This window comes from Denticeps clupeoides, chromosome 19, assembly GCF_900700375.1.
Source record: "Denticeps clupeoides chromosome 19, fDenClu1.1, whole genome shotgun sequence".
In the NCBI taxonomy this organism is placed as follows: domain Eukaryota; kingdom Metazoa; phylum Chordata; class Actinopteri; order Clupeiformes; family Denticipitidae; genus Denticeps; species Denticeps clupeoides.
This window is the reverse complement of record NC_041725.1, coordinates 3,642,272-3,665,786: the sequence shown is the minus strand read 5'-3', so window position 1 is coordinate 3,665,786 and position 23,515 is coordinate 3,642,272. Positions and strand designations below refer to the sequence as shown.

Genomic DNA, 23,515 nt, shown 5'->3' with positions numbered 1-23,515 from the left:
ACAAGAAAGGCTGGTCGCCATGGACATTATTCAGAGCACAATCTGAGCACCGTTCCAAAATGCAGTACACCGCGTACACACACGCACAGACCAATACGATACGATACAAAGAAGCCACTGTCACATCAACAACAAGCTTCTTTATTAGTTTCTTTATTAAAATTTCAGCAACTCAGTGGCACTACTGCCTGGAATATAGAGCAAGAAATCACTATTTTCTTTTGTCATCACCAAATCATTAAAAGTGTATTTTTCCCGAGGAGCAGTGGCCAAATACTTGAAGATTGCTAACACAAAGGAAACATTAATAGCACAAACACAACCGTGATTTCTTCCTGGTGCACAAAATATGACACAAAATAAACACAAACCATCACGAACATATCATTTGCTTTTGGTGCGACTAGATGTGTGAAAATAACGAATTAGTTTCACCCAGCCCGGAAACACAGACAGCGAAGTTTGTTCAGTCAAAAACCACAAAGGACAAGGCTGACATCTGCATGTGGGACACGACGTCTGGAGGAGCAAACATTCCTTGTGCTCAACCCCGATACCTGGAGTATTCTCACCAGCACCACAGACATGTTTACTTGCCCTAAACGTCCCACGTGTTGCGCTTCAAACGAACAATGAGGGCGTTTGTTGCAAAAAAAAAAAGCGTTTCAGGCCATCCGAACTTAAAATATCCCCAAGTCCCAGTTTGTTTCTTCAGAAAGCCGAGCCCACATGATGTTTTGGTTGCAGTGGCCTTGCAAGCCAGAATGAAAATGTCAAAGAAAAACGTTCCTGTTGAAATGATCATGTGATAATCTCCTTTTCCCACTGGAAGAGTTTGGATAAGGTCTAGTCGAGGAATCATGATCCTGACGAACATCCATGAAAGGTGCCTGGACAGAGAGATAGACTTTGTTTAACTTACAGCTTTTCAAATACACTTTACAGTGCACACAGTCCAAAGAATATGTCCTCGTGTCCTACAGACAGTTAACATTAATGGGTCACTAGGCATTAATGGGTGTTTTTTCATGAAAATAATAAATAATCATTGAAAAAGTTTGAAGTAAGAATGTAGTTAAACCCACATCTGCTGATGCAGGAGATACTTTACTAGTGTGAACACACACAAAAAAGTATTTGTCAACCACTGATTGTGCAAAATGTCCCATTTAAAAAGACTTCATTGTCAGCATAGGTACATTTCAACTGTGAAGACAGAATGTAAAATTTGTTTGTATCTGTGTAAAAGATGCATGTCCACACCTTCAAACAGTCAGACTTCAAGACCAGAGAGCTGTCTAAGGACACCAGGGACAAGACTCTACACCTACACAAGACTGGGACGAGCCAATCTACAACAAGCAAGAAGAGATCAACTGTTGGAGAAATTATTATCTCCCTCGACCTGGGGCTCCATGCAAGACCCCACTTTGTGGGGTACAAATGATCTTGAGAACGGTGAGGAAATAGCCCAGAACTACAAGAGGGGAACTAACTGGTCAATGACCTGAAGAGACCTGGGACCACAGTAACAAAGGTTACTATTGGTACTGTAAATTCCGCCATATAAGCCACTACTTTTTTCACACTGCTTTTACAATGATGCAGGTAATTTATGAATTTTTATGGGCTAAGTAGCTTCGTGCCACCAACACATTTAACCTCGGCATATCAGACCAGTGAAATTACCAAACAGGCCACAGTGGACCAATGGAAATGTTTCAGCAAACTCAGTCACACTTCATTCTCCAGATCAGCCATTCTGTGCTTCGTGCACAGACCCTCATCATGGGAAAGACATATAAAGAAATGCATATAATGAAGAAATGCATATAATGCAACTTTCAAGTTGAAAGCGATCAGTCTGGCTGTCGAAGAAGGAAATAGAGCTGCTGCACGTAAGGAAGATGGCGATACTGATCAATGACTTTTGCGGGTAGGTTCTCCACAGAGAAAGTGTGTGAAAGTTGCATACTTTTAGGCTGCTCAATTCCGATACTAATGACAACTTTAGTTCTGAATCATCCAGGGTAGAACTGGAAGAATGTCATGTGGTCAGATAAGAACAAAATAGAATTTGTGTTTGGACAGGGAAGAATGGTGAGTTGCATCCCAAGAACACCAAACCCACTGTGAAGCATGGGGCTGGAAACATTGCAAACCTGGTGAAGACAGGAAACGTTCGACCTCTTCCAACCAAGGTTACATTATTAAAGTACTGAGGTAAACTTTTAAATTGACTTGTTTTGCAAACTAATTTTTGTATTCGTAAATTCAATGGAATTTCCTGGATTTTTTTAATTATGATGAAAATAACCGACCTCTCTCATCTTTGGGAAAACTTGCACAACTAGTGGCTGCCAAAAATGTTTTTGCCCCACTGTGTGTGTTTGTGTGTATTAGTACATTGAAAGACCTTTTTAACTGCTATGTGCTGCATGCTGAATTGTCTTAATAAATATTTTAATTCAATTCTCTTTGCTTTCAGCTCTACTCATACAAGAAAATATACTTACTGAGTCATGCTGGTCTAAATGCAGTGACTGGAGTAAAAGTTTCTGGGACAAGGATTCCAGTCGCTTATACTTTAAGCATATCATCATGTTCAAGTCTTGGAATCCATCCAGTAAGCTTGCTTGTCTAAAAGGAGTGAGGGTCAAGTCAGTGATGCACAGTTGCTCAGAACATTGCTCTAAAAAAATATGATATCATTCAGTGGTCATTATGTGCTGAATGTGGCTGAATTAGCCAAACAGACATGCAGTTGTCACGCATGATCACGCATGACACGTCAACTGCAATTTTCTTTGTATACGTCCCGTGTCGACCAGAAGAGGGCGACATACACTAAATGGCCAGTAATCCTCATTATTTGAAATTGCACCTTATAAGATTCACAACATACATGTTTGCCACACACACTTTAGCTAGAGGCATTTAACAGACAAAAAGAATTTTGTCATCCTGCAAAAATCTGTTTTCTACACTATGACTGTCCTAAGGTGGGACAATGGCAAGTTAAGCGTAAGAGTGTCCTAGATCATCATAAACGCCAAAAAACATTAGTGTACAATTGCTGACAACATTGTAACTAATCCTGGTCTGACTGTTAATATCACAGGCTAAATTATACACTTGCACATGCCCTCTTTTCTGACATACCCATACTCCTTTGCAGTCCTCTTCTGCTCTGTGCCTGTCCGCAGGAGCTGATGCAGTGTTGGGATTCCATCTGGGTCAGAGGTCATGGCTGGCAATGGTGGGAAGGCTTGCAGAAATAGCCTGGGCTACAGAGACAAAAAAAAGAGACCAGTAAGCTTTATATATGATGACTGTAAATCGTGTTTAAAGTTACAAATGACCTTAAATTTGACAAAGTTTTAACATAAATGCCGCAACAAGATGAATAGTCATAGCTTCAAACAAATAATCAACTAATTCAATTAAATGTTTGCCCATCATAGCAAGTTAATGGCTACTTTAGCTCACAGATTCATAATTTGAACACAATTAGGACACCAATGTGATTTAAAGAAAACAGGAGCATAGGTTCCACGCTTATCAATCAGGCCATTAAAGATTACTTATGAAATTAAAAAATCCTGACGTGTGATGATTATGATATGAATGAAAAGACTAAAGCAAAAAAAAATAAATAAATAAATGTACGGAATGCAAATAATGGTCGTACTACTGCATTGTCCACAGCATCCCAGGGCCACCACTGTCCCTCCGATGTCATCTCCTGCCTGTCACCAGGATCGCCCACCTCCGGTGTGAAAGCGGTCCAAATGTCGCTTGTCGCTTGAGTTGGGCCAACTGTCCAATCAGCAGCCCAGGATGCAGGACTGCTCCCATGCGCCGGGTTACTGAGTGCTGTACGGAGACAGCAGAGATTAAAGCCGCGCTGCACGACCCCCAGGGCGGATCTTTATACATTCTAAAAACTCGGCTGGATAGGCACCTTCACATCTGACCACTGGACGCTGAAGCGACACTCGGCAGCCATTCTTTTCATCATTCACAATTACTTCGGATGCCCAGAGACAAAGGATCTGTCTGTGCGCCTGAGGCAATTTCACCTTACCCATAGGCCTTTGCGACTGAAATCCTTCTAGCTGCTATCACGTTGATAATGAGGCTCTGAAGGGCCGAGAGCCCCTGAGCCTCTGAGCCTCCGTCCGTCTTATACTCCGCCCTGTGCCCGAGGCTAACACGGACTTACATTCCAGAGCCACATTCCTGCCGGCGCTTTAAATAATTAATACCTTCACACAAGTCTGAGAAGAAGTCTCAGGGTGGTGCGACGTGCAAAACCCCAACAGAAGAGAGAGCCTCGTCTGTGTCACTTGACGCAGTTTCTTGAAGAACTGATTTGGTTTCATTGGTCTAATTAAAGCCCAAACGAGAGCCCTCGTGGTTCTTCGCTGTTCTACAGAAGCAGCTCGTCCATCTGAGGCCACAAGGATCTTAACATACGGACAACACTTACCACTGTCCTCCAGCGTGGAACAAGGCACTTGGCGGTCCTCCCAGAGAAGGTTCTCACCAGCCTGCATAAAGCCTCCAAACTCATCCTCTCCTTCCTGTCCTCCCTCCTCGGCGGTCTGGCTATCGGTGGCCACCTTGGCCTTGTCGTGTCCCGTCTTTGGCTGGAGTTGTCCCACTCTGGACCGCTCTCTCGCCCGACCCGGGCCCAGGAGGGGCGTTGCCATGGCTCCCAGAGGGGCAGGATTAGGGTGAGCGGTGGGGACAGCAGCGTTGGAAACAGCAGTACCTGCTGTAGGACCTGGATTCGGGGAATTATTAACACCCGGCGGGACCCGGAGTTCTTCATCATGTCCCTTGCAGGTTGCGAGTGTCTCCTCCGTGGACTGTCCAGCACTCCCATGATCCTTTCCAGCACAAACAGGCATCTGCAGTGGAACTTGCTTTTTCACCTCATGGACTGAATGGGGCTTCCCTTTATTGTTAGAGTGCAAGACACTGAGATGTCCCTCGAAATTAGATGTCTCACTGTGACCCTCTGTCTCCTTGTCTGCTTTACGGAAGGCCTCAGGGTGACGAAGATTGGCTTTGGCACCTGTGTCAGAGTCTTTAGAACAGCAGTGTGTGGTCATTTCAGTGCAACAGTGTCCTTGTACCCCAACTGAATCTGGCAGGTCTGAAGACCATTTGTCACCTTCTTCTGTACCGCGTCTGTCATCACTGCGATCCTCTAGCATCACATCCGGGCTGCTGCCGTGGACGGCGTCTCTCTCGGGTTCTGTAGGTCCTTCAAAATGGTTTCCTCTGGGACTGGGGATTGTGAAAGATCTCTGCGGGACATCTGGTTTCTCAGCTTCCTGGCTGGATTTGACGTTCGCAGGTTCACCACTGGGAGAGATTACTGCATCGTGTGCTGTACCGTTATTTAATCGGACCGGTGCAGACACGGTTCTAACTGGACCACGCCCATCCTTTGTCCTGCCTTTCCCTCTTCGCATCATCCCCCTTGGTGTCTTTCGTCCCTTTGCATCCAGCTTTGTGCTCACCAAGTTCCGCTTAGCCTCATCTTCCAGGCCCTCACCCACATTCGGGGGTACAGAACACTCCCCACCCGGGCATTTAGCCGTCCGTGCCTTCCGCACAGACCAGGGTTTGACCCGGGACGCCCCGCCGTCCTGTTCATTTTGACACGCACCAGAATGGCCTCTTGCCCCCCCGACCCTGCCCACCAGGCCCACAGGGCAGTTCCTGCGGCTGCCGACGGCGCACACGTAGCTGCGGCCCTCCGCCTTGAGCAGCAGGCACCGCGTCTGCGTCTGCCGGCTACCTTCGGAGGACTTCAGCGTTGCCACGGTGACCAGCGCGCCCAGGCCCGCGTGCCTCGTCCCCGAGACTCTGGAGCCCGGGGCTGTCACGACGGCGGGGCTTTGTCCTTGATCCAGCCCGGCCCTCTGAGCAGTGTCCAGGGAGAGCTGGCACGACTTGGTGACGTGAGGGGCAGCCTTGCCACGGACCTTGGCGCCGGTGGCCCACGCTCGCAGGCTCTTGATTAGCGACATGTCTCCGAACTCGAGCTGGCTGATGAACGGAACGCCGTTTTTCCGGCAGTCTTGGAGAACCGCCTTGTGGCCCCTGGCCGCCGGGAAGCATGGGTGGTTGTTGTTGTTGTTCTGCTGCAGCATTGTCCCCAGGACAGCGATGTCCTCAGGTGCTGGTGTCTTACAAAGAGATCTACAGAGAAATAAAAATATCATCATTAAACAACACAGATATCATACGAAACAACAGTTATCATGTTAATGCATGAGATTTTGAGATGAATATTGATCCATCTTTTGTTTGCATCATTGTAATCTTGTCACGATTAGGACAATATGTACAACAAAGTGTATCCCAGGTCGCAGGCTGTGAAGCGGATTCCAGCCATCAACTGATCCATCATTCTAGCATGAATATGAATAGAAACCTACAATTTTATACAAATTCACCGGCATGTTCTCATCTGTCATGCGACATACATCCCCACCAGTCGCGTACTGTTCAACTCTAGCATCGCAAATGTCGTCTCATCACCTCCTACCTCAACGAATCTTGGAGACTCGCGATCCCCGGCGTCGAACGTTTCAACGCAAGACGACAGACTCTCCGAAGGACGCTGCGCGCCGCCCGCGGGCGTCCCCATGTTCCACCTGTCGCGAACGTGGGGGCGATTTAAAGCGTGCGTCCACCTGCCGCCCGCGGACCCGCGATGTGACAGCGGGTTCAGCAGAGGAGACGCATCGCCTCTGCAATAGCGCCGGCGGCCCAATGAGCGCAGAGCGCCGAGTCCAGCGGGGTTGCCAGGTCATGGAATATAAATCGGTTTAAATCGGCGGAAGAATTATGTTTAACAACTATTTCTTGACATATGTGATCATGTTTTTGCTTTTACTTGTTTAGCATTTGGGGCCTTTTCTTGCAAACAAGCACTATTCCGAACATTTGCAGCACCCTTAGAGGTTCTCGTATTAAGCGGGTCTGGCAACACCGAGCTTGAACCCCGCATCGCCTCCCCCTCCCACACACACGCACAGTCACGTTCTGTGGACGGAAGGATTCTCTACAGTGAGGTCAGATGCAGTGTTTCATTTAGTCTGGTCCCGAATCAATCATCTTCAATGCTGGAAGTTAATAGGAATATTTTAGAAAAGATGGTTTTTACGTTTATACAGTTTCCTTGGCGCACTGATTTGTAAACAGAGGCGCAGGTACGGGGGGTGGGGGTGTAGGTCATAGAAGCCCACTAATATTAACCATCCATGTTAGATTGAAATATTTTCAAACATATTTATTAAATATATTTTTGTATTTAATCTTTTTTCAATCTATCAACCAAACGGAACGAATATATATCGTTAATTTTTAGATTAGGTAACAACATTAGCAAGGCCTGACTATAGTCCCCCCCTGCACTTGGTACGACCCAATTTGTCTGGATGTCAAAGAGCGAGAGAGCGAGAGAGGGAGGAAGGAAGGAGGAGACAGTTAGTCCAAAACAGTATTTTATAAAGAAAGGTATTTTGCTCAGTCAGTAATTAGCACACTCACTTTATAGCCAAACATGCTGGCTGAATTATCTTGTCTAGAATTTCATTTCCACTGTCATTCATAAGAATACCATCATAGACCCAAAAAGCCGAGTGTATGCTTTCCGGACCACGTTTAAAGATGTATAAGTTTGTAGTGTAGTCTGCACGTAAGGGGCAAGTTGCCGGCCGCCTGACGCAGCCTAGTTTAACAACGTTTATTTTTAATATAAAAGGTTAAAAGGTAGATTGTACTTTGTAAGATGATGCAGTTGGCTGTTCATTTCAACATATTCTGACTCATACTAAATAAATCTTTTTGTGGATGATTTATCACCAGACAGGAGGCCGGGGCTGTGCAGGAGGACGATAGCAGCAGGGTAAGATTAAGGAAACTCCATCAATTGTGCATGTTGATGCGGTTACAGGGCAGCAATGGGCCCAAAACCTATTTCTTTCAGGCATATTTAACATCAGTTTTGCAAATTACTTAGTTGCTGTTATTTGCTGCAAAAACTCTACGGTGCTAAACAATAAAATAGCATAAAGACTGATGTCTGATGTCTTGGTTTGAACATCTGTCTGGACCACAAAGAGGGACCATATAGCATGTCTTCTCATACCATAATGCCTGATAATCAGAGAAACCCAATATTCAAGAATTTGTAAAGTATTTCATTTGTATTTGAATTCTCATTTTGGTCCTGACTATTTACAGTACATTTAGACTTAATCTTAATCAAGCAATTTATATATGGTATCCATGCACATTTATTCACTGTCCAGTCTTTCTTATTAATTTGATGACCGTACATAATGCTAATAATTATTATTAATTGAAGGAAATGCACTCTGGGGAAACAATCCACAATTATGGCTGAATGCAACTGCAACATTCAATGCAATTGCACTGTTTATGTTATCTTTGTATTTTCTGTATAGCCTCTATAGCCTATGTTAAACATTGTTGTAGTTTTATACTTTTGTGCTTGACAGACACCATCATCTGGAATAAAATTACTTGTATGTGTTTGCTCAGAATTCTGATTTTTCACTTGGGTCGCACTTCAATCAGTGCTGTGACAGTAAGAGTCCATGTGTTATTTTAAAGGTGAGGATATGGTATGATGGGAGGTTCCTAATCTCTAGCCAGCTACTTTAAATCCGCATATTTTTCTGTTTAAAAAAAGTTGGCATGTACCATTTTCGAACTGTGCCTGTTGATTCTTCATCATTTCACCTCCAATGGTCTCTGCTACAGTTTGTAAAATAACAGGGGTCTTTATCCCAAACATTCTGGGATTAGCATAATTTTAAAACCCCCGTTCCATAATTCTCCTGCTATAATTCTGGCTGGATATCTGACCTCTCTCCTTGGCAGAATTATATTCATTGTTTTTTTTCCTTACAGATGAATAGCACACCCATTAATGTATTTTCATATTTATTTATTGTCTTAATCAAACTAGCATTCAAATATCCACAGTGAACATTTGAAAAATCATGCTAATCATCACAGAACCATATGTAAAAATATTTAAATAGCTTTGAGGTTAGCAGTACACGGCTTAAACCACCAATCAACAAGTGCATGCATTTCTTAATTATGCAGAAAACCCTGTAGACTGTAATTTGACAGAAAAACAACTGACAGGAAAAACTGTGTATATACATTTTATAACATTCCAGCACACCTTTATATTATGAAAAATTATGTAAAAAGTTATGTAATGAATGAACATTCAAATGTAATTATTTTGACTGTACAGTATAATAATAATCTCAGCAATGTCAGAATAAAATTAGACTAAATTGTGTGAAAAATAAAACATCTCTTGAGTCAAAAGTAAAACATGATATAAAGTAAATAGAGTAAAACAATATATTATCCACATGAAATCAGCACACCCTTATATAAATACATTGGAAACATATGACAGCAAATTGTGTATATGTGTGTGTGTGTGTCTGCGTGTGTAAAGGCAAAGTAACAAGTTTGAAACGTACATATATAACATGAGGAGAAGATGTAATAGTTTCTTGTTCACATAACTCTTAAGAGGAGTGTGAACCATGACTCTGTTCAGTTCCGGATTCCACAACTGTGTGTTTTGATGACTTTGACACCATGGTAACAGACTCCTCCTTGGTGGTGGTGATGACATGTTCTTCTTTAAATATACCCTGTGCTGAAAACTCTAGCTGTGGTACCTGGACATGAAAACCACCAGATGCTTCATCACAAGACCACTCACATCGTTCTTGGGAAATGTGACAGGTTTCACTTGATTGGGAGCTAAGAGTGACCTTAGGTACATTGAACCATGTTGATTCTTCTTGCTCGTACACTTCCTCTCTGCTATATACTAAAGATTCTTCTTGTCTCATGTGTGCTCCTCTGGAAAAGCCCAAGGAGAACTTTGGAGAAGCAGACTGAGAGTTATCTCGCTCCTTTAGCATTTCTGTCCTGGCTTTAGAGGATACTACAGAACTTTTAGCCTCATCCACTTTATCTGTTTTCTTCTTCAAACCTTGGAAATTTTTTTTGCCGGATTTTACCTTCAGTCCCTTGCTTTCTTCATCAGTCTCTTTTGTAATTAGCATTGCTCTTATCTCAAGCTCTTCTTCTCTAAGTGTGTTTTTAGAATATGGCGATGAAAACTCAACCTCTGGCATCTTCAGTTTACCAAACGTAGATCCATTTCTTTCTACATTGGTTTCCAACCCTGTGCCATCTTTATCAGTGTCTGATCCTTTTGGAGTTGCATCAAATGAACCATTCCTTCCGGAAGGGCTCATAACCTTAGTAGTTGTTAGCATTCCACCAATTGACTTTCCATTACCCTCTGCCCGTTCTTCAACATTTGCATCCCCTCCCTTACCCTTTGAGTCAGACTTTCCAAAATCTGGTTTCCTTTTTATCTCAGACGTGCTCCCTTTCTCTGAAACACTTAAATTTAAATTTTCTGTCTCAGGATTTACCAAAACAAACACTGCTCTCTTCACTTTGGGCATTTGTGGGCCTTGATACTCAGGTTCTCTGTGGGACAGCCCTTTTACTTTTGGTGTTTTAATGGTAACCTTGGCGTCTGGTGAGGCAATAGAGGGCAAAGCAATACCAAACTTTGGAATTTTCTTTTTACCATCTTTGTTTTTTTCTACTTCATTGTCCTCATTTCCCAAAACATGAGACTTTTTCCCAATATCAAATTCCAATTCAGGAAGTTTAGGTGCTATAATTTCCAGATGGGGAAATTCAGTGTGGACTGGGACTGAAAAACTGACATCAGGAAAAACTTTATGTGGTAAGTGTGTCTTGGCCTTTTGACCCTCAACATGGTCAACCTCAGAAGCAGAATCTTTATTTAGTTTCGTTTTTTTCTTTTTTAAATAGCTGCTGTCTCTCTTGTCTTCTTTTCTCTGTTGGACATCAGTCTCTAATACTGCAGTCTTCATTTTTGGCATCCCTATTTTGAATTTAGACCCTTTAACTTTTGGTCCTTTTGTATTTCCTTGAAAAATAGGGGGGCTCAGATCAATGTCAGGCAATTCAATCTTTTTCCTGTTTTCCTGTTTCTCTTTATCATTTGAAGAACTAATTTTCAGATGCTGGGGTCCAGATTCTCCTTTTGGCAGTGAGCTATCCATGGTTGCCATTTTTATCTTTGCCACCGAACTACCATCTACCTCTACTCCATGGGCATCTTGTGGAGGTGAAAAGGCCACTGTTGGTATTTTAGCATGTGGAAGGGATATATCAATTGTTGGTATTTGGAGATCTGGCAGCTCTGTTTTTGTACTTTTAGATGCAATTTCCACTTCAGCTACATCAATGTGTACAGTTTTCCGTACTGTAGGTGATATGTTTAACATTGGCATTTTGATACCTGGCATCTCAACTTTACCACCATCACCCTCAATGTCCAGTCTGGGTGCATCTACATCTCCTGGTTTTCTTTTTGGAAGTGAGATTTCCACACTTGGTATTTCTACATATGGCATTGCAAATTTTCCATCTTTGGCCTTTAGATCTAGCGTCTCAATATGTCCCGTTTTTCCTTTAGGAAGTGAAATTTCCACAGAGGGCATTTTGATATCTGGCATATCAATTTTACCACCACCACCCTCAATGTCCAGTCTGGCTGCATCTATGTCTCCTGGTTTTCTTTTTGGAAGTGAAATTTCCACAGTTGGCATTTCTACATCTGGCATTGCAAATTTTCCACCTTTGGCCTTTAGATCTAGCGTCTCAATATGTCCCGTTTTTCCTTTAGGAAGTGAAATGTCCACTGATGGCATTTTGATATCTGGCATCTTCATTTTAGTACCTTCAGTCTCAATTTCCATTTTTGGTACATTAACATGTGCAGATTTTCCTTTAGGAAGTGAAATGTCCACTGATGGCATTTTGATGTCTGGCATCTTAATTGTACCACCATCACCCTCAATGTCCAGTCTGGGTGCATCTATATCTCCTGATTTTCGTTTTGGAAGTGAGATTTCCACAGTTGGCATTTCTATATGTGGCATTGCAAATTTACCACCTTTGGCCTTTAGATCTGGTGCCTCTATATGTCCAGATTTTCCTTTAGGAAGTGAAATGTCCACTGATGGCATTTTGATATCTGGCATCTCAATTTTACCACCATGACCGCCAATGTCCAGTCTGGGTGCATATAGATGTCCTGGTTTTCCTTTTGGAAGTGAAATATCCAATGATGGCATTTTGATATCTGGCATTTTCATTTTAGTACTTTCAGTCTCAATTTCTACTTTTGGTACATTAACATGTGCAGATTTTCCTTTAGGAAGTGAAATGTCCACTGATGGCATTTTGATATCTGGCATCTCAATTTTACCAGCATGAGTGCCAAGATCCAGTCTGGGTGCATCTATATCTCCTAGTTTTCCTTTTGGAAGTGAAATATCCAATGATGGCATTTTGAAATCTGGCCTTTTCATTTTAGTACCTTCAGTCTCAATTTCCACTTTTGGTACATCAACATGTGCAGATTTTCCTTTAGGAAGTGAAATGTCCACTGATGGCATTTTGATGTCTGGCATCTTGATTGTACCACCATCACCCTCAATGTCCAGTCTGGGTGCATCTATATCTCCTGGTTTTCGTTTTGGAAGTGAGATTTCCACAGTTGGCATTTCTATATGTGGCATTGCAAATTTACCACCTTTGGCCTTTAGATCTGGTGCCTGTATATGTCCAGACTTTCCTTTAGGAAGTGAAATGTCCACTGATGGCATTTTGATATCTGGCATCTCAATTTTACCACCATGACCGCCAATGTCCAGTCTGGGTGCATCTAGATGTCCTGGTTTTCCTTTTGGAAGTGAAATATCCAATGATGGCATTTTGATATCTGGCATTTTCATTTTAGTACCTTCAGTCTCAATTTCTACTTTTGGTACATTAACATGTGCAGATTTTCCTTTAGGAAGTGAAATGTCCACTGATGGCATTTTGATGTCTGGCATCTTGATTGTACCACCATCACCCTCAATGTCCAGTCTGGGTGCATCTATATCTCCTGGTTTTCGTTTTGGAAGTGAGATTTCCACAGTTGGCATTTCTATATGTGGCATTGCAAATTTACCACCTTTGGCCTTTAGATCTGGTGCCTCTATATGTCCAGATTTTCCTTTAGGAAGTGAAATGTCCACTGATGGCATTTTGATATCTGGCATCTCAATTTTACCACCATGACCGCCAATGTCCAGTCTGAGTGCATCTAGATCTTTTGGTTTTCCTTTTGGAAGTGAAATATCCAATGATGGCATTTTGATATCTGGCATTTTCATTTTAGTACCTTCAGTCTCAATTTCCACTTTTGGTACATCAACATGTGCAGATTTTCCTTTAGGAAGTGAAATGTCCACTGATGGCATTTTGATTTCTGGCATCTTAATTGTACCACCATCACCCTCAATGTCCAGTCTGGGTGCATCTATATCTCCTGGCTTTCGTTTTGGAAGTGAGATTTCCACAGTTGGCATTTCTATATGTGGCATTGCAAATTTACCACCTTTGGCCTTTAGATCTGGTGCCTCTATATGTCCAGATTTTCCTTTAGGAAGTGAAATGTCCACTGATGGCATTTTGATATCTGGCATCTCAATTTTACCACCATGACCGCCAATGTCCAGTCTGGGTGCATCTAGATGTCCTGGTTTTCCTTTTGGAAGTGAAATATCCAATGATGGCATTTTGATATCTGGCATTTTCATTTTAGTACTTTCAGTCTCAATTTCTACTTTTGGTACATTAACATGTGCAGATTTTCCTTTAGGAAGTGAAATGTCCACTGATGGCATTTTGATATCTGGCATCTCAATTTTACCAGCATGAGTGCCAAGATCCAGTCTGGGTGCATCTATATCTCCTAGTTTTCCTTTTGGAAGTGAAATATCCAATGATGGCATTTTGAAATCTGGCCTTTTCATTTTAGTACCTTCAGTCTCAATTTCCACTTTTGGTACATCAACATGTGCAGATTTTCCTTTAGGAAGTGAAATGTCCACTGATGGCATTTTGATGTCTGGCATCTTGATTGTACCACCATCACCCTCAATGTCCAGTCTGGGTGCATCTATATCTCCTGGTTTTCGTTTTGGAAGTGAGAATTCCACAGTTGGCATTTCTATATGTGGCATTGCAAATTTACCACCTTTGGCCTTTAGATCTGGTGCCTCTATATGTCCAGACTTTCCTTTAGGAAGTGAAATGTCCACTGATGGCATTTTGATATCTGGCATCTCAATTTTACCACCATGACCGCCAATGTCCAGTCTGAGTGCAACTAGATCTTTTGGTTTTCCTTTTGGAAGTGAAATATCAAATGATGGCATTTTGATATCTGGCATTTTCATTTTAGTACCTTCAGTCTCAATTTCCACTTTTGGTACATCAACATGTGCAGATTTTCCTTTAGGAAGTGAAATGTCCACTGATGGCATTTTGATGTCTGGCATCTTAATTGTACCACCATCACCCTCAATGTCCAGTCTGGGTGCATCTATATCTCCTGGCTTTCGTTTTGGAAGTGAGATTTCCACAGTTGGCATTTCTATATGTGGCATTGCAAATTTACCACCTTTGGCCTTTAGATCTGGCGCCTCTATATGTCCAGATTTTCCTTTAGGAAGTGAAATGTCCACTGATGGCATTTTGATATCTGGCATCTCAATTTTACCACCATGACCGCCAATGTCCAGTCTGGGTGCATCTAGATGTCCTGGTTTTCCTTTTGGAAGTGAAATATCCAATGATGGCATTTTGATATCTGGCATTTTCATTTTAGTACCTTCAGTCTCAATTTCTACTTTTGGTACATTAACATGTGCAGATTTTCCTTTAGGAAGTGAAATGTCCACTGATGGCATTTTGATATCTGGCATCTCAATTTTACCAGCATGAGTGCCAAGATCCAGTCTGGGTGCATCTATATCTCCTAGTTTTCCTTTTGGAAGTGAAATATCCAATGATGGCATTTTGAAATCTGGCCTTTTCATTTTAGTACCTTCAGTCTCAATTTCCACTTTTGGTACATCAACATGTGCAGATTTTCCTTTAGGAAGTGAAATGTCCACTGATGGCATTTTGATGTCTGGCATCTTAATTTTCCCACCATCACCCTCAATGTCCAGTCTGGGTGCATGTGTATCTCCTGGTTTTCGTTTTGGAAGTGAGAATTCCACAGTTGGCATTTCTATATGTGGCATTGCAAATTTACCACCTTTGGCCTTTAGATCTGGTGCCTCTATATGTCCAGATTTTCCTTTAGGAAGTGAAATGTCCACTGATGGCATTTTGATATCTGGCATCTCAATTTTACCACCATGACCGCCAATGTCCAGTCTGGGTGCATCTAGATGTCCTGATTTTCCTTTTGGAAGTGAAATATCCAATGATGGCATTTTGATATCTGGCATTTTCAATTTAGTACCTTCAGTCTCAATTTCCACTTTTGGTACATCAACATGTGCAGATTTTCCTTTAGGAAGTGAAATGTCCACTGATGGCATTTTGATGTCTGGCATCTTAATTGTACCACCATCACCCTCAATGTCCAGTCTGGGTGCATCTATATCTCCTGGTTTTCGTTTTGGAAGTGAGATTTCCACAGTTGGCATTTCTATATGTGGCATTGCAAATTTACCACCTTTGGCCTTTAGATCTGGTGCCTCTATATGTCTAGGTTTTCCTTTAGGAAGTGAAATGTCCACTGATGGCATTTTGATATCTGGCATCTCAATTTTACCACCATGACCGCCAATGTCCAGTCTGGGTGCATCTATGTCTCCTGGTTTTCCTTTTGGAAGTGAAATATCCAATGATGGCATTTTGATATCTGGCATTTTCATTTTAGTACCTTCAGTCTCAATTTCTACTTTTGGTACATTTACATGTGCAGATTTTCCTTTAGGAAGTGAAATGTCCACTGATGGCATTTTGATGTCTGGCATCTTAATTGTACCACCATCACCCTCAATGTCCAGTCTGGTTGCCTCTATATCTCCCGATTTTCGTTTTGGAAGTGAGATTTCCACAGTTGGCATTTCTATATGTGGCATTGCAAATTTACCACATTTGGCCTTTAGATCTGGTGCCTCTATATGTCCAGATTTTCCTTTAGGAAGTGAAATGTCCACTGATGGCATTTTGATATCTGGCATCTCAATTTTACCACCATGACCGCCAATGTCCAGTCTGGGTGCATCTTGATGTTCTGGTTTTCCTTTTGGAAGTGAAATATCCAATGATGGCATTTTGATATCTGGCATTTTCATTTTAGTACCTTCAGTCTCAATTTCTACTTTTGGTACATTAACATGTGCAGATTTTCCTTTAGGAAGTGAAATGTCCACTGATGGCATTTTGATGTCTGGCATCTTAATTGTACCACCATCACCCTCAATGTCCAGTCTGGGTGCATCTATATCTCCTGGCTTTCGTTTTGGAAGTGAGATTTCCACAGTTGGCATTTCTATATGTGGCATTGCAAATTTGCCACCTTTGGCCTTTAGATCTGGTGCCTCTATATGTCCAGATTTTCCTTTAGGAAGTGAAATGTCCACTGATGGCATTTTGATATCTGGCACCTCAATTTTACCACCATGACCGCCAATGTCCAGTCTGGGTGCATCTAGATGTCCTGGTTTTCCTTTTGGAAGTGAAATATCCAATGATGGCATTTTGATATCTGGCATTTTCATTTTAGTACCTTCAGTCTCAATTTCTATTTTTGGTACATTAACATGTGCAGAATTTCCTTTAGGAAGTGAAATGTCCACTGATGGCATTTTGATGTCTGGCATCTTAATTGTACCACCATCACCCTCAATGTCCAGTCTGGTTGCCTCTATATCTCCCGATTTTCGTTTTGGAAGTGAGATTTCCACAGTTGGCATTTCTATATGTGGCATTGCAAATTTACCACATTTGGCCTTTAGATCTGGTGCCTCTATATGTCCAGATTTTCCTTTAGGAAGTGAAATGTCCACTGATGGCATTTTGATATCTGGCATCTCAATTTTACCACCATGACCGCCAATGTCCAGTCTGGGTGCATCTTGATGTTCTGGTTTTCCTTTTGGAAGTGAAATATCCAATGATGGCATTTTGATATCTGGCATTTTCATTTTAGTACCTTCAGTCTCAATTTCTACTTTTGGTACATTAACATGTGCAGATTTTCCTTTAGGAAGTGAAATGTCCACTGATGGCATTTTGATGTCTGGCATCTTAATTGTACCACCATCACCCTCAATGTCCAGTCTGGGTGCATCTATATCTCCTGGCTTTCGTTTTGGAAGTGAGATTTCCACAGTTGGCATTTCTATATGTGGCATTGCAAATTTGCCACCTTTGGCCTTTAGATCTGGTGCCTCTATATGTCCAGATTTTCCTTTAGGAAGTGAAATGTCCACTGATGGCATTTTGATATCTGGCACCTCAATTTTACCACCATGACCGCCAATGTCCAGTCTGGGTGCATCTAGATGTCCTTGTTTTCCTTTTGGAAGTGAAATATCCAATGATGGCATTTTGATATCTGGCATTTTCATTTTAGTACCTTCAGTCTCAATTTCTATTTTTGGTACATTAACATGTGCAGAATTTCCTTTAGGAAGTGAAATGTCCACTGATGGCATTTTGATGTCTGGCATCTTAATTGTACCACCATCACCCTCAATGTCCAGTCTGGTTGCATCTATATCTCCCGATTTTCGTTTTGGAAGTGAGAATTCCACAGTTGGCATTTCTATATGTGGCATTGCAAATTTACCACATTTGGTCTTTAGATCTGGTGCCTCTATATGTCCAGATTTTCCTTTAGGAAGTGAAATGTCCACTGATGGCATTTTGATATCTGGCATCTCAATTTTACCACCATGACCGCCAATTTCCAGTCTGGGTGCATCTAGATGTCCTGGTTTTCCTTTAGGAAGTGAAATATCCACTGATGCCATTTTGACATATGGCATTGTGATTTTACTTCCCTTGGCTTCTAAATCTGCTGCATTTATTTCTCTTGCTTTTCCTTTTGGAAGTAATATGTCCACTTTTGGCATTTTGATTTCTTGCATGTTTATTTTAGTACTTTCAAATTCCATTTCAACTTTGGATACATCAATATGTGCAGATTTTTTTTGGGGGAGTGATAATTCAACTGTTGGTATTTTGACATGTGGCAACTTGAATTTATCACCTACGGTTTCAGTATCTGTGGTCTCAATGTCCCAAGATTTTCCATGTGGAAGTGAAATATCCACTGTTGGCATTTTAATATGTGGCATTGTGAGTTTGCTTTGATCAGCCACTAGTTCTGGTGATTGTTTTCCTTCAGATTTTCCCTTTGGAAGTGGTATTTCTATGGTTGTATTTTTGACGTCTGGCATCTTAATTTTTCCACTTCCAGGCTCAATTTCAACTTTGGGATCATCAATATTTGCAGATTTTCTTTTCAGCAGGGATATATCCACTGTTGGGATTTTGACATGTGGGATCTTGAATTTAACACCCATGGGCTCTAGTGCACCAATATCTCCAGAATTGTCTTTCGGAAGTAATATGTCCTCTGTTAGTATCTGGAGATGTGGCATGTTGAATTTCACATCCTCTGTTTCCAATTCTGGTGGAGTCATATCTCCTCGCTTTGTTGATGGAAGAGATATCTCCACAGATGGGCTAGTAATTTGAGGTGCATTTATGTCTGCAGATGTTCCTTTGGGGACAGAGATGTCAATGTCAGGCAATTTCATCTTTGGCATCTTCAATTTACTTTGTCCTCGCTCACCATCAGTTGTCAAATGGGAACCTGAACCAATTGAGATGTCAGCTTTAACTTTCGGGAGAGCAACATCCAAATCCACCTTCGGAACAGTTATATCAATAGTTGGAATTTTGGGAATCTTGAAAGGGCCGTCATAAACTCTGATGTCAGTTTCTGGTACATCTACCTCTGCTTTTGGTAGTAAAACTTCACATTCTGCTGTTTTTGATGCTGGTAGGGATATTTCAACTGATGGCATTTTGACATCAGTCTCTTTACCACTGACTTCTTGATCAACTTTAGATAAACCTGAGAAAGGCATTTTAAATTTTGGCATTTTCACTTTGCCTTTTAATTTGCCATTAAGGTCTCTTTCAGCAGAATGCGATCTACCCTCAACACCTGGAGGTAAAACATGCGCATCAAACTCTCCGCTTTTGGATTTTCCTCCAAATTTAGGACGAGAAAATTTCGGCATTTTAAGAGTTACATCTGGAACATCAAAACTGATTCCAGAAGATGGTCTGCCTCCTTCAGCTTTTAGTAGCTCAATATCCTCTCGGTCAGCTCCTTTTGATTTTTGAACAGCAAAATCCAAGTCAACCCTTGGTGCAGATATGTCAACTGTTGGGAGCTTAACATTTGGTAGTTTTATAACTCCACTATTGTTACCAGCACTGTTAATATCTGTAATGACTTTACTCTTATCAGTTGAAGCATCTATATTCAAATCCGATTCTGCCGATATTTTAGGAAGTGAGATGTCTACATTTGGCATTTTAAACTTCTCCACTTTAATTTCAGGTTCTTCACGTCTGCCATTTGTAAATGAAATGTCTGGTGATGGGATATGAATTCTGGCACCTTTCATTTCAGTTTTATCTAAAATAACATCACCTTCCAGAGCTTTCATTGTTGGAAGTGGAACATCAGTTGTGGGTATTTTGAACTTTCCTCCTGATGCTTTAGCATCAACATCACTGTCTCCCTCTAATTTGCTTTTTGGTAGAGAAATCTCTGTGGTTGGCATTGTAAATGTTGCTCCATATCTGCCATGATCTTCAGTGTCATCTTTTCCTTTTGGAAGCGAGATGTCAAATGAAGGTGCAGAAATATCAATTTGTGGGATCTTGAACTTTCCTTGAACTCCTTCAATAGTTTTCCCTTTTGATGCTACGTTGAATCCACTAACATCTGGGCCTTCAATTCTCATGCTGCCCTCTGGTAGCTTTATTTTTCTTAGGTTAATATCTAATGCTGGCATTTTAAACTTTCCACCTTTTCCCTTTTGACTGTCAATATCTCCATCACCTTTCTGTTTTAGAAGGGAAATATCACTTGATGGTATGTTAAACCTACCACCCTTGACGTCAGGCTGTTTAACATCAATTTCAAACTCAGAGGACTTTACTCTTGGAATTGAAATTTTGAATTTTCCTTGTTCACTTCCACAACCTTCAAAGTCACCTTCTCCATCAGCCTTTGGAAAAGGTATGTCTACCACTGGCATATGGAGAAATCCACTTTTAATTTCAGGTCCATCTACATGCATTTCACAACTGGAAGATTTTGGAAGTTTGGGCATTTTTAACGTTCCTTTGGTTTCTTCACATTCAGGGCTGACATTATACTCCGCTTTGGCTTTTGGAAGAGAAATATCTATTGATGGCATATGAAATCTGCCACTTGTAACATCATATCCTTCAAGCTCATTTGTACATTCTGTAGATTTAAAACTTGGAAGTGATAGATCAAATGCAGGCATTTTAAATTTTCCTCCTCTGCCAACATCTCCCTCGATATTTATTTCTGCCTCTGGTGCTTTTTCCACATCAATTTCACCTTTTATTTTCTCTTTTGAAAGAGAAATGTCAGCTGCATTTTTTTGTGCTGTCATTTTTGGCAAAGAAATGTCAAAGCTTGCAATGTCAAGGGCTCCTTCTACGTCATCTTTAAGCTTTCCAGAAGGTATCTTAGGTAGGTTTATGCTCTCTGTGGTAGACTGAAGTTCTGGCGATTTGGTTGTAGGCATTGCAATTTCCAACGTAGGTACTGTTATTGTATGTCCTCTAAAAGGATTTCCATCAACCTCGTCTCTTTCGTCCCTCAAATCAAGGTTGGGAACAGTAGGCATTTTATTCTTTGACTTTGCCTGTTTTTCTGTCTTTTCCCCTTGCTTGCTATGTACTTCATCGGAATGATGAGGCAGTCTAACTTTTGGGACTTTTGGGATCTTGGGCATTTTTATCTTGGCTCCCAAACTAACATCTGACTCAGATTCAGCCTGTTCTGTTTGATGAGGCAGGCCTAAGGCGACTTCCAGTTCAGCGGGGTTGATCCTTGAGCCGTCTTTCTCCTTGAGATCTGGTACATTAACAAGTTCAACTTTGAATTTTCCCTCTGACCCTTTCAGTTCCAAGCTGTCCTCAGAATATGTTGATTTAGCCTTGGATTTTTTGGGTTTATGGAAGGGTATCCCAAATTTGCCAACCTTACTTTTGACTTTGATATTTTCTCTGTGCAAATCTGCCTCTCCTTTTGGTGCAATTATATCATCCGTTGCGGCACCCACTTTCATTTTCTTTTGGGGAAACCTTATCTTTCTGCTCTTCCTGCTGTTAGGGGTAATTCCTTCAACATGCTCTGGTCCCTCTGCAGAAACTTTCCCAGCTCTCTTTGTCTTAAATTTTGGCAATGCAAACTCCACTTCTACTGGACTGATACCCAGCCTATCTGGGGAGCCGTCACTGTCCAATTCTGTTCCAGTTCTCACATGTTTGTTCTCTTTAAGCCTTTTTAATCCAAATCGTCCTCCTCTCCTTTTCTTAGCCTTGAAGGGTTTGATGCTTTTGACACTCTACAAGAAATTGAAAAATAAACATTTAACACTATACCATTTTATAGTGTAGTGGGTCTGTGCTGTGTATATAGTCTTAAGTTTGTAAGTACCATTTTAGGCATCTTGGCTCTGGGTCCTTTTAGCTCAAGGCCACTGGAGCCTGGATGTGTAGTAACCTGGTTTTCTGGCACAGTCCGCTTCAGGAAGAAGGAAACTTTGTAAGGTTCTGCACACTGCAAAATCTTCAGAGCATCTTCATACTTCACATTGTCAAAGTAGACTCTAGCACTGAGCAACTGATCGCCTGTTTAAGAAAAAAAAATGCATGGGAAAGTAATGATAAAGAAATGATGTAAACTTTTATCTAAATAGCTTTTTAGTTATATTAAATAAGTTCACCAAAATGTGATACCTTTCTGGAGACTCAGCTGTTTTGCCGCTGGTGAGTCTTTTAGAACATCTTTGATGAAGATGCCCTTCTCTCCTCCACCTGTCACACTGTACCCACTGGCTCCAGCCTCTGCCTCAGTCTCCACAACAACCTCAACAAGATCAGATGCCTGGGTCTCCTGTGGAACAAACAGTATGACTGAGCTCTTTCATATGCACACCATATCATAGGAACATCTACTGCATTTATTACATGCGGATATTTGAACTTTTGCTTCCTCATGCCATGACCACTGATTAAATTTACAGAAACATTTTATATTACAGTTAAAAATACAGATTTTCTACATATTCATATGTTTAAATCAATATTTTTTTTTACATGTATATTTAGTAAATTCAACATTTGGCCACACGCATACGGTTTCTTTTGATCTTGCATTGTTATTGAATGGTCTGAATCATAGGAGGAAAATATAATTATATCTTAATACATTGTGTATAAAATACCTAGGGGTAATTGGGTGTGGTGAACCCGACCAATTGCTACAGTATTACACTGAAGTCTTACACACTTTGCAAAACACAAGATTTCACAAGAACATAATTTCATAGCCTTGAAACAATCATACCACCATGTAGCACTCCAACCTATCCCAACACACACACACACACACACACACACACACATTCACAAATGCACACAGTTGAACTGAACACACACACATTTATACAACCTCATGCACAGCAGGGCCAGGATAATTCAGGTAGAGATCTTACCTTAAATTACCGTATACATCCCACCTTGATGTCTAACGAACTAGTACAACCGTGAAGCAAAACATAAATCTGCAGCTTCTTTAATAAGGGCAAGGTTGTGATGTGCAGATCGTATTTATATCTGTGGTCAGGGAGGTTGAGCCCTAAAAGATTCTGATTAATAGCGCAAGTGTGGGTGAATTGAAAGTTTTTAGATGAGATTGTGCTGACTGACAGCCTGGGTTTGGATGGCTGAAGTTATGTTTTATTAATAGCTTATCTATTGTTTCTGTTAGGCTTGTCTCAGTTGACGTCCGGAATGTCAGTCTGATGGGATTATAAATGTCAGTCTGTGTTCTAGAAATGGCAGAAATGTGGGCTCTTTTTTATAACCAAATAACTTTCACTTTTAATAAATCTTCATTTATTTTTTGAAATTGTTATTATATTATTATTCTCAACCTACTAGTGTGTTATCATCAGGCTTCATATACAAGTGAGGAATACTGATAATAACTAATTAGCGGGTAAGTATGTCTACAAAAAAAAGTTGAATTTGGGTAAAAATATATAATGTGAAGAAGACACAGTTATTTAGACATTTTAATTCCTCAGTGAGGATGACAATTGTGTTTGACCAGTCAAAAGTCTGCAGTGTTTTCAAATGGCCTTTTGGTATTTAAACA

At 41.2% G+C, this 23,515-nt stretch overlaps 2 protein-coding genes across 3 annotated transcripts; both read right to left on the bottom strand.

The window, feature by feature from the left end:
* Positions 1-125: 125 nt before the first annotated feature.
* Positions 126-6,832, bottom strand: LOC114769665 (uncharacterized). 2 transcript variants are annotated; one of them, XM_028962874.1, is made up of 6 exons: positions 6,569-6,832; positions 4,550-6,219; positions 3,692-3,876; positions 3,163-3,287; positions 2,517-2,640; positions 126-890 (listed from the first exon to the last, which is right to left on the bottom strand). In XM_028962874.1, exons 2-6 carry the CDS (start codon positions 6,168-6,170, stop codon positions 774-776), a joined length of 2,172 nt encoding a protein of 723 aa, XP_028818707.1. In that variant the 5' UTR covers positions 6,171-6,219; positions 6,569-6,832; the 3' UTR covers positions 126-773. The 2 variants fall into 2 exon arrangements, with proteins under 2 accessions (XP_028818707.1, XP_028818706.1); XM_028962873.1 differs by having other exon boundaries at positions 4,493-6,219; positions 6,569-6,831.
* A 2,148-nt stretch (positions 6,833-8,980) lies between these two features.
* On the bottom strand, positions 8,981-22,869 carry LOC114769602 (neuroblast differentiation-associated protein AHNAK). The gene is made up of 4 exons (XM_028962789.1): positions 22,861-22,869; positions 22,093-22,249; positions 21,791-21,984; positions 8,981-21,698 (listed from the first exon to the last, which is right to left on the bottom strand). The coding sequence occupies exons 1-4, from the start codon at positions 22,867-22,869 to the stop codon at positions 9,609-9,611; spliced, it is 12,450 nt and encodes a 4,149-aa protein (XP_028818622.1). The 3' UTR covers positions 8,981-9,608.
* Positions 22,870-23,515: the final 646 nt, after the last annotated feature.

Excerpts from the sequence above, each read along its gene's own strand:
- LOC114769602 (XM_028962789.1), bottom strand. Across the intron at positions 21,985-22,092 it reads ACAGCTGAGTCTCCAGAAAG|GCGATCAGTTGCTCAGTGCT; the intron begins GTATCACATTTT and ends TTTCTTAAACAG. Across the intron at positions 21,699-21,790 it reads GAGCCAAGATGCCTAAAATG|AGTGTCAAAAGCATCAAACC; the intron begins GTACTTACAAAC and ends AATTTCTTGTAG.
- LOC114769665 (XM_028962873.1), bottom strand. The coding sequence starts at position 6,170 with ATGCTGCAGCAGAACAACAACAACAACCACCCATGCTTCCCGGCGGCC. Across the intron at positions 3,288-3,691 it reads ATGCTGTGGACAATGCAGTA|CCCAGGCTATTTCTGCAAGC; the intron begins GTACGACCATTA and ends TTGTCTCTGTAG. Across the intron at positions 2,641-3,162 it reads AGGACTGCAAAGGAGTATGG|ACAAGCAAGCTTACTGGATG; the intron begins GTATGTCAGAAA and ends CACTCCTTTTAG.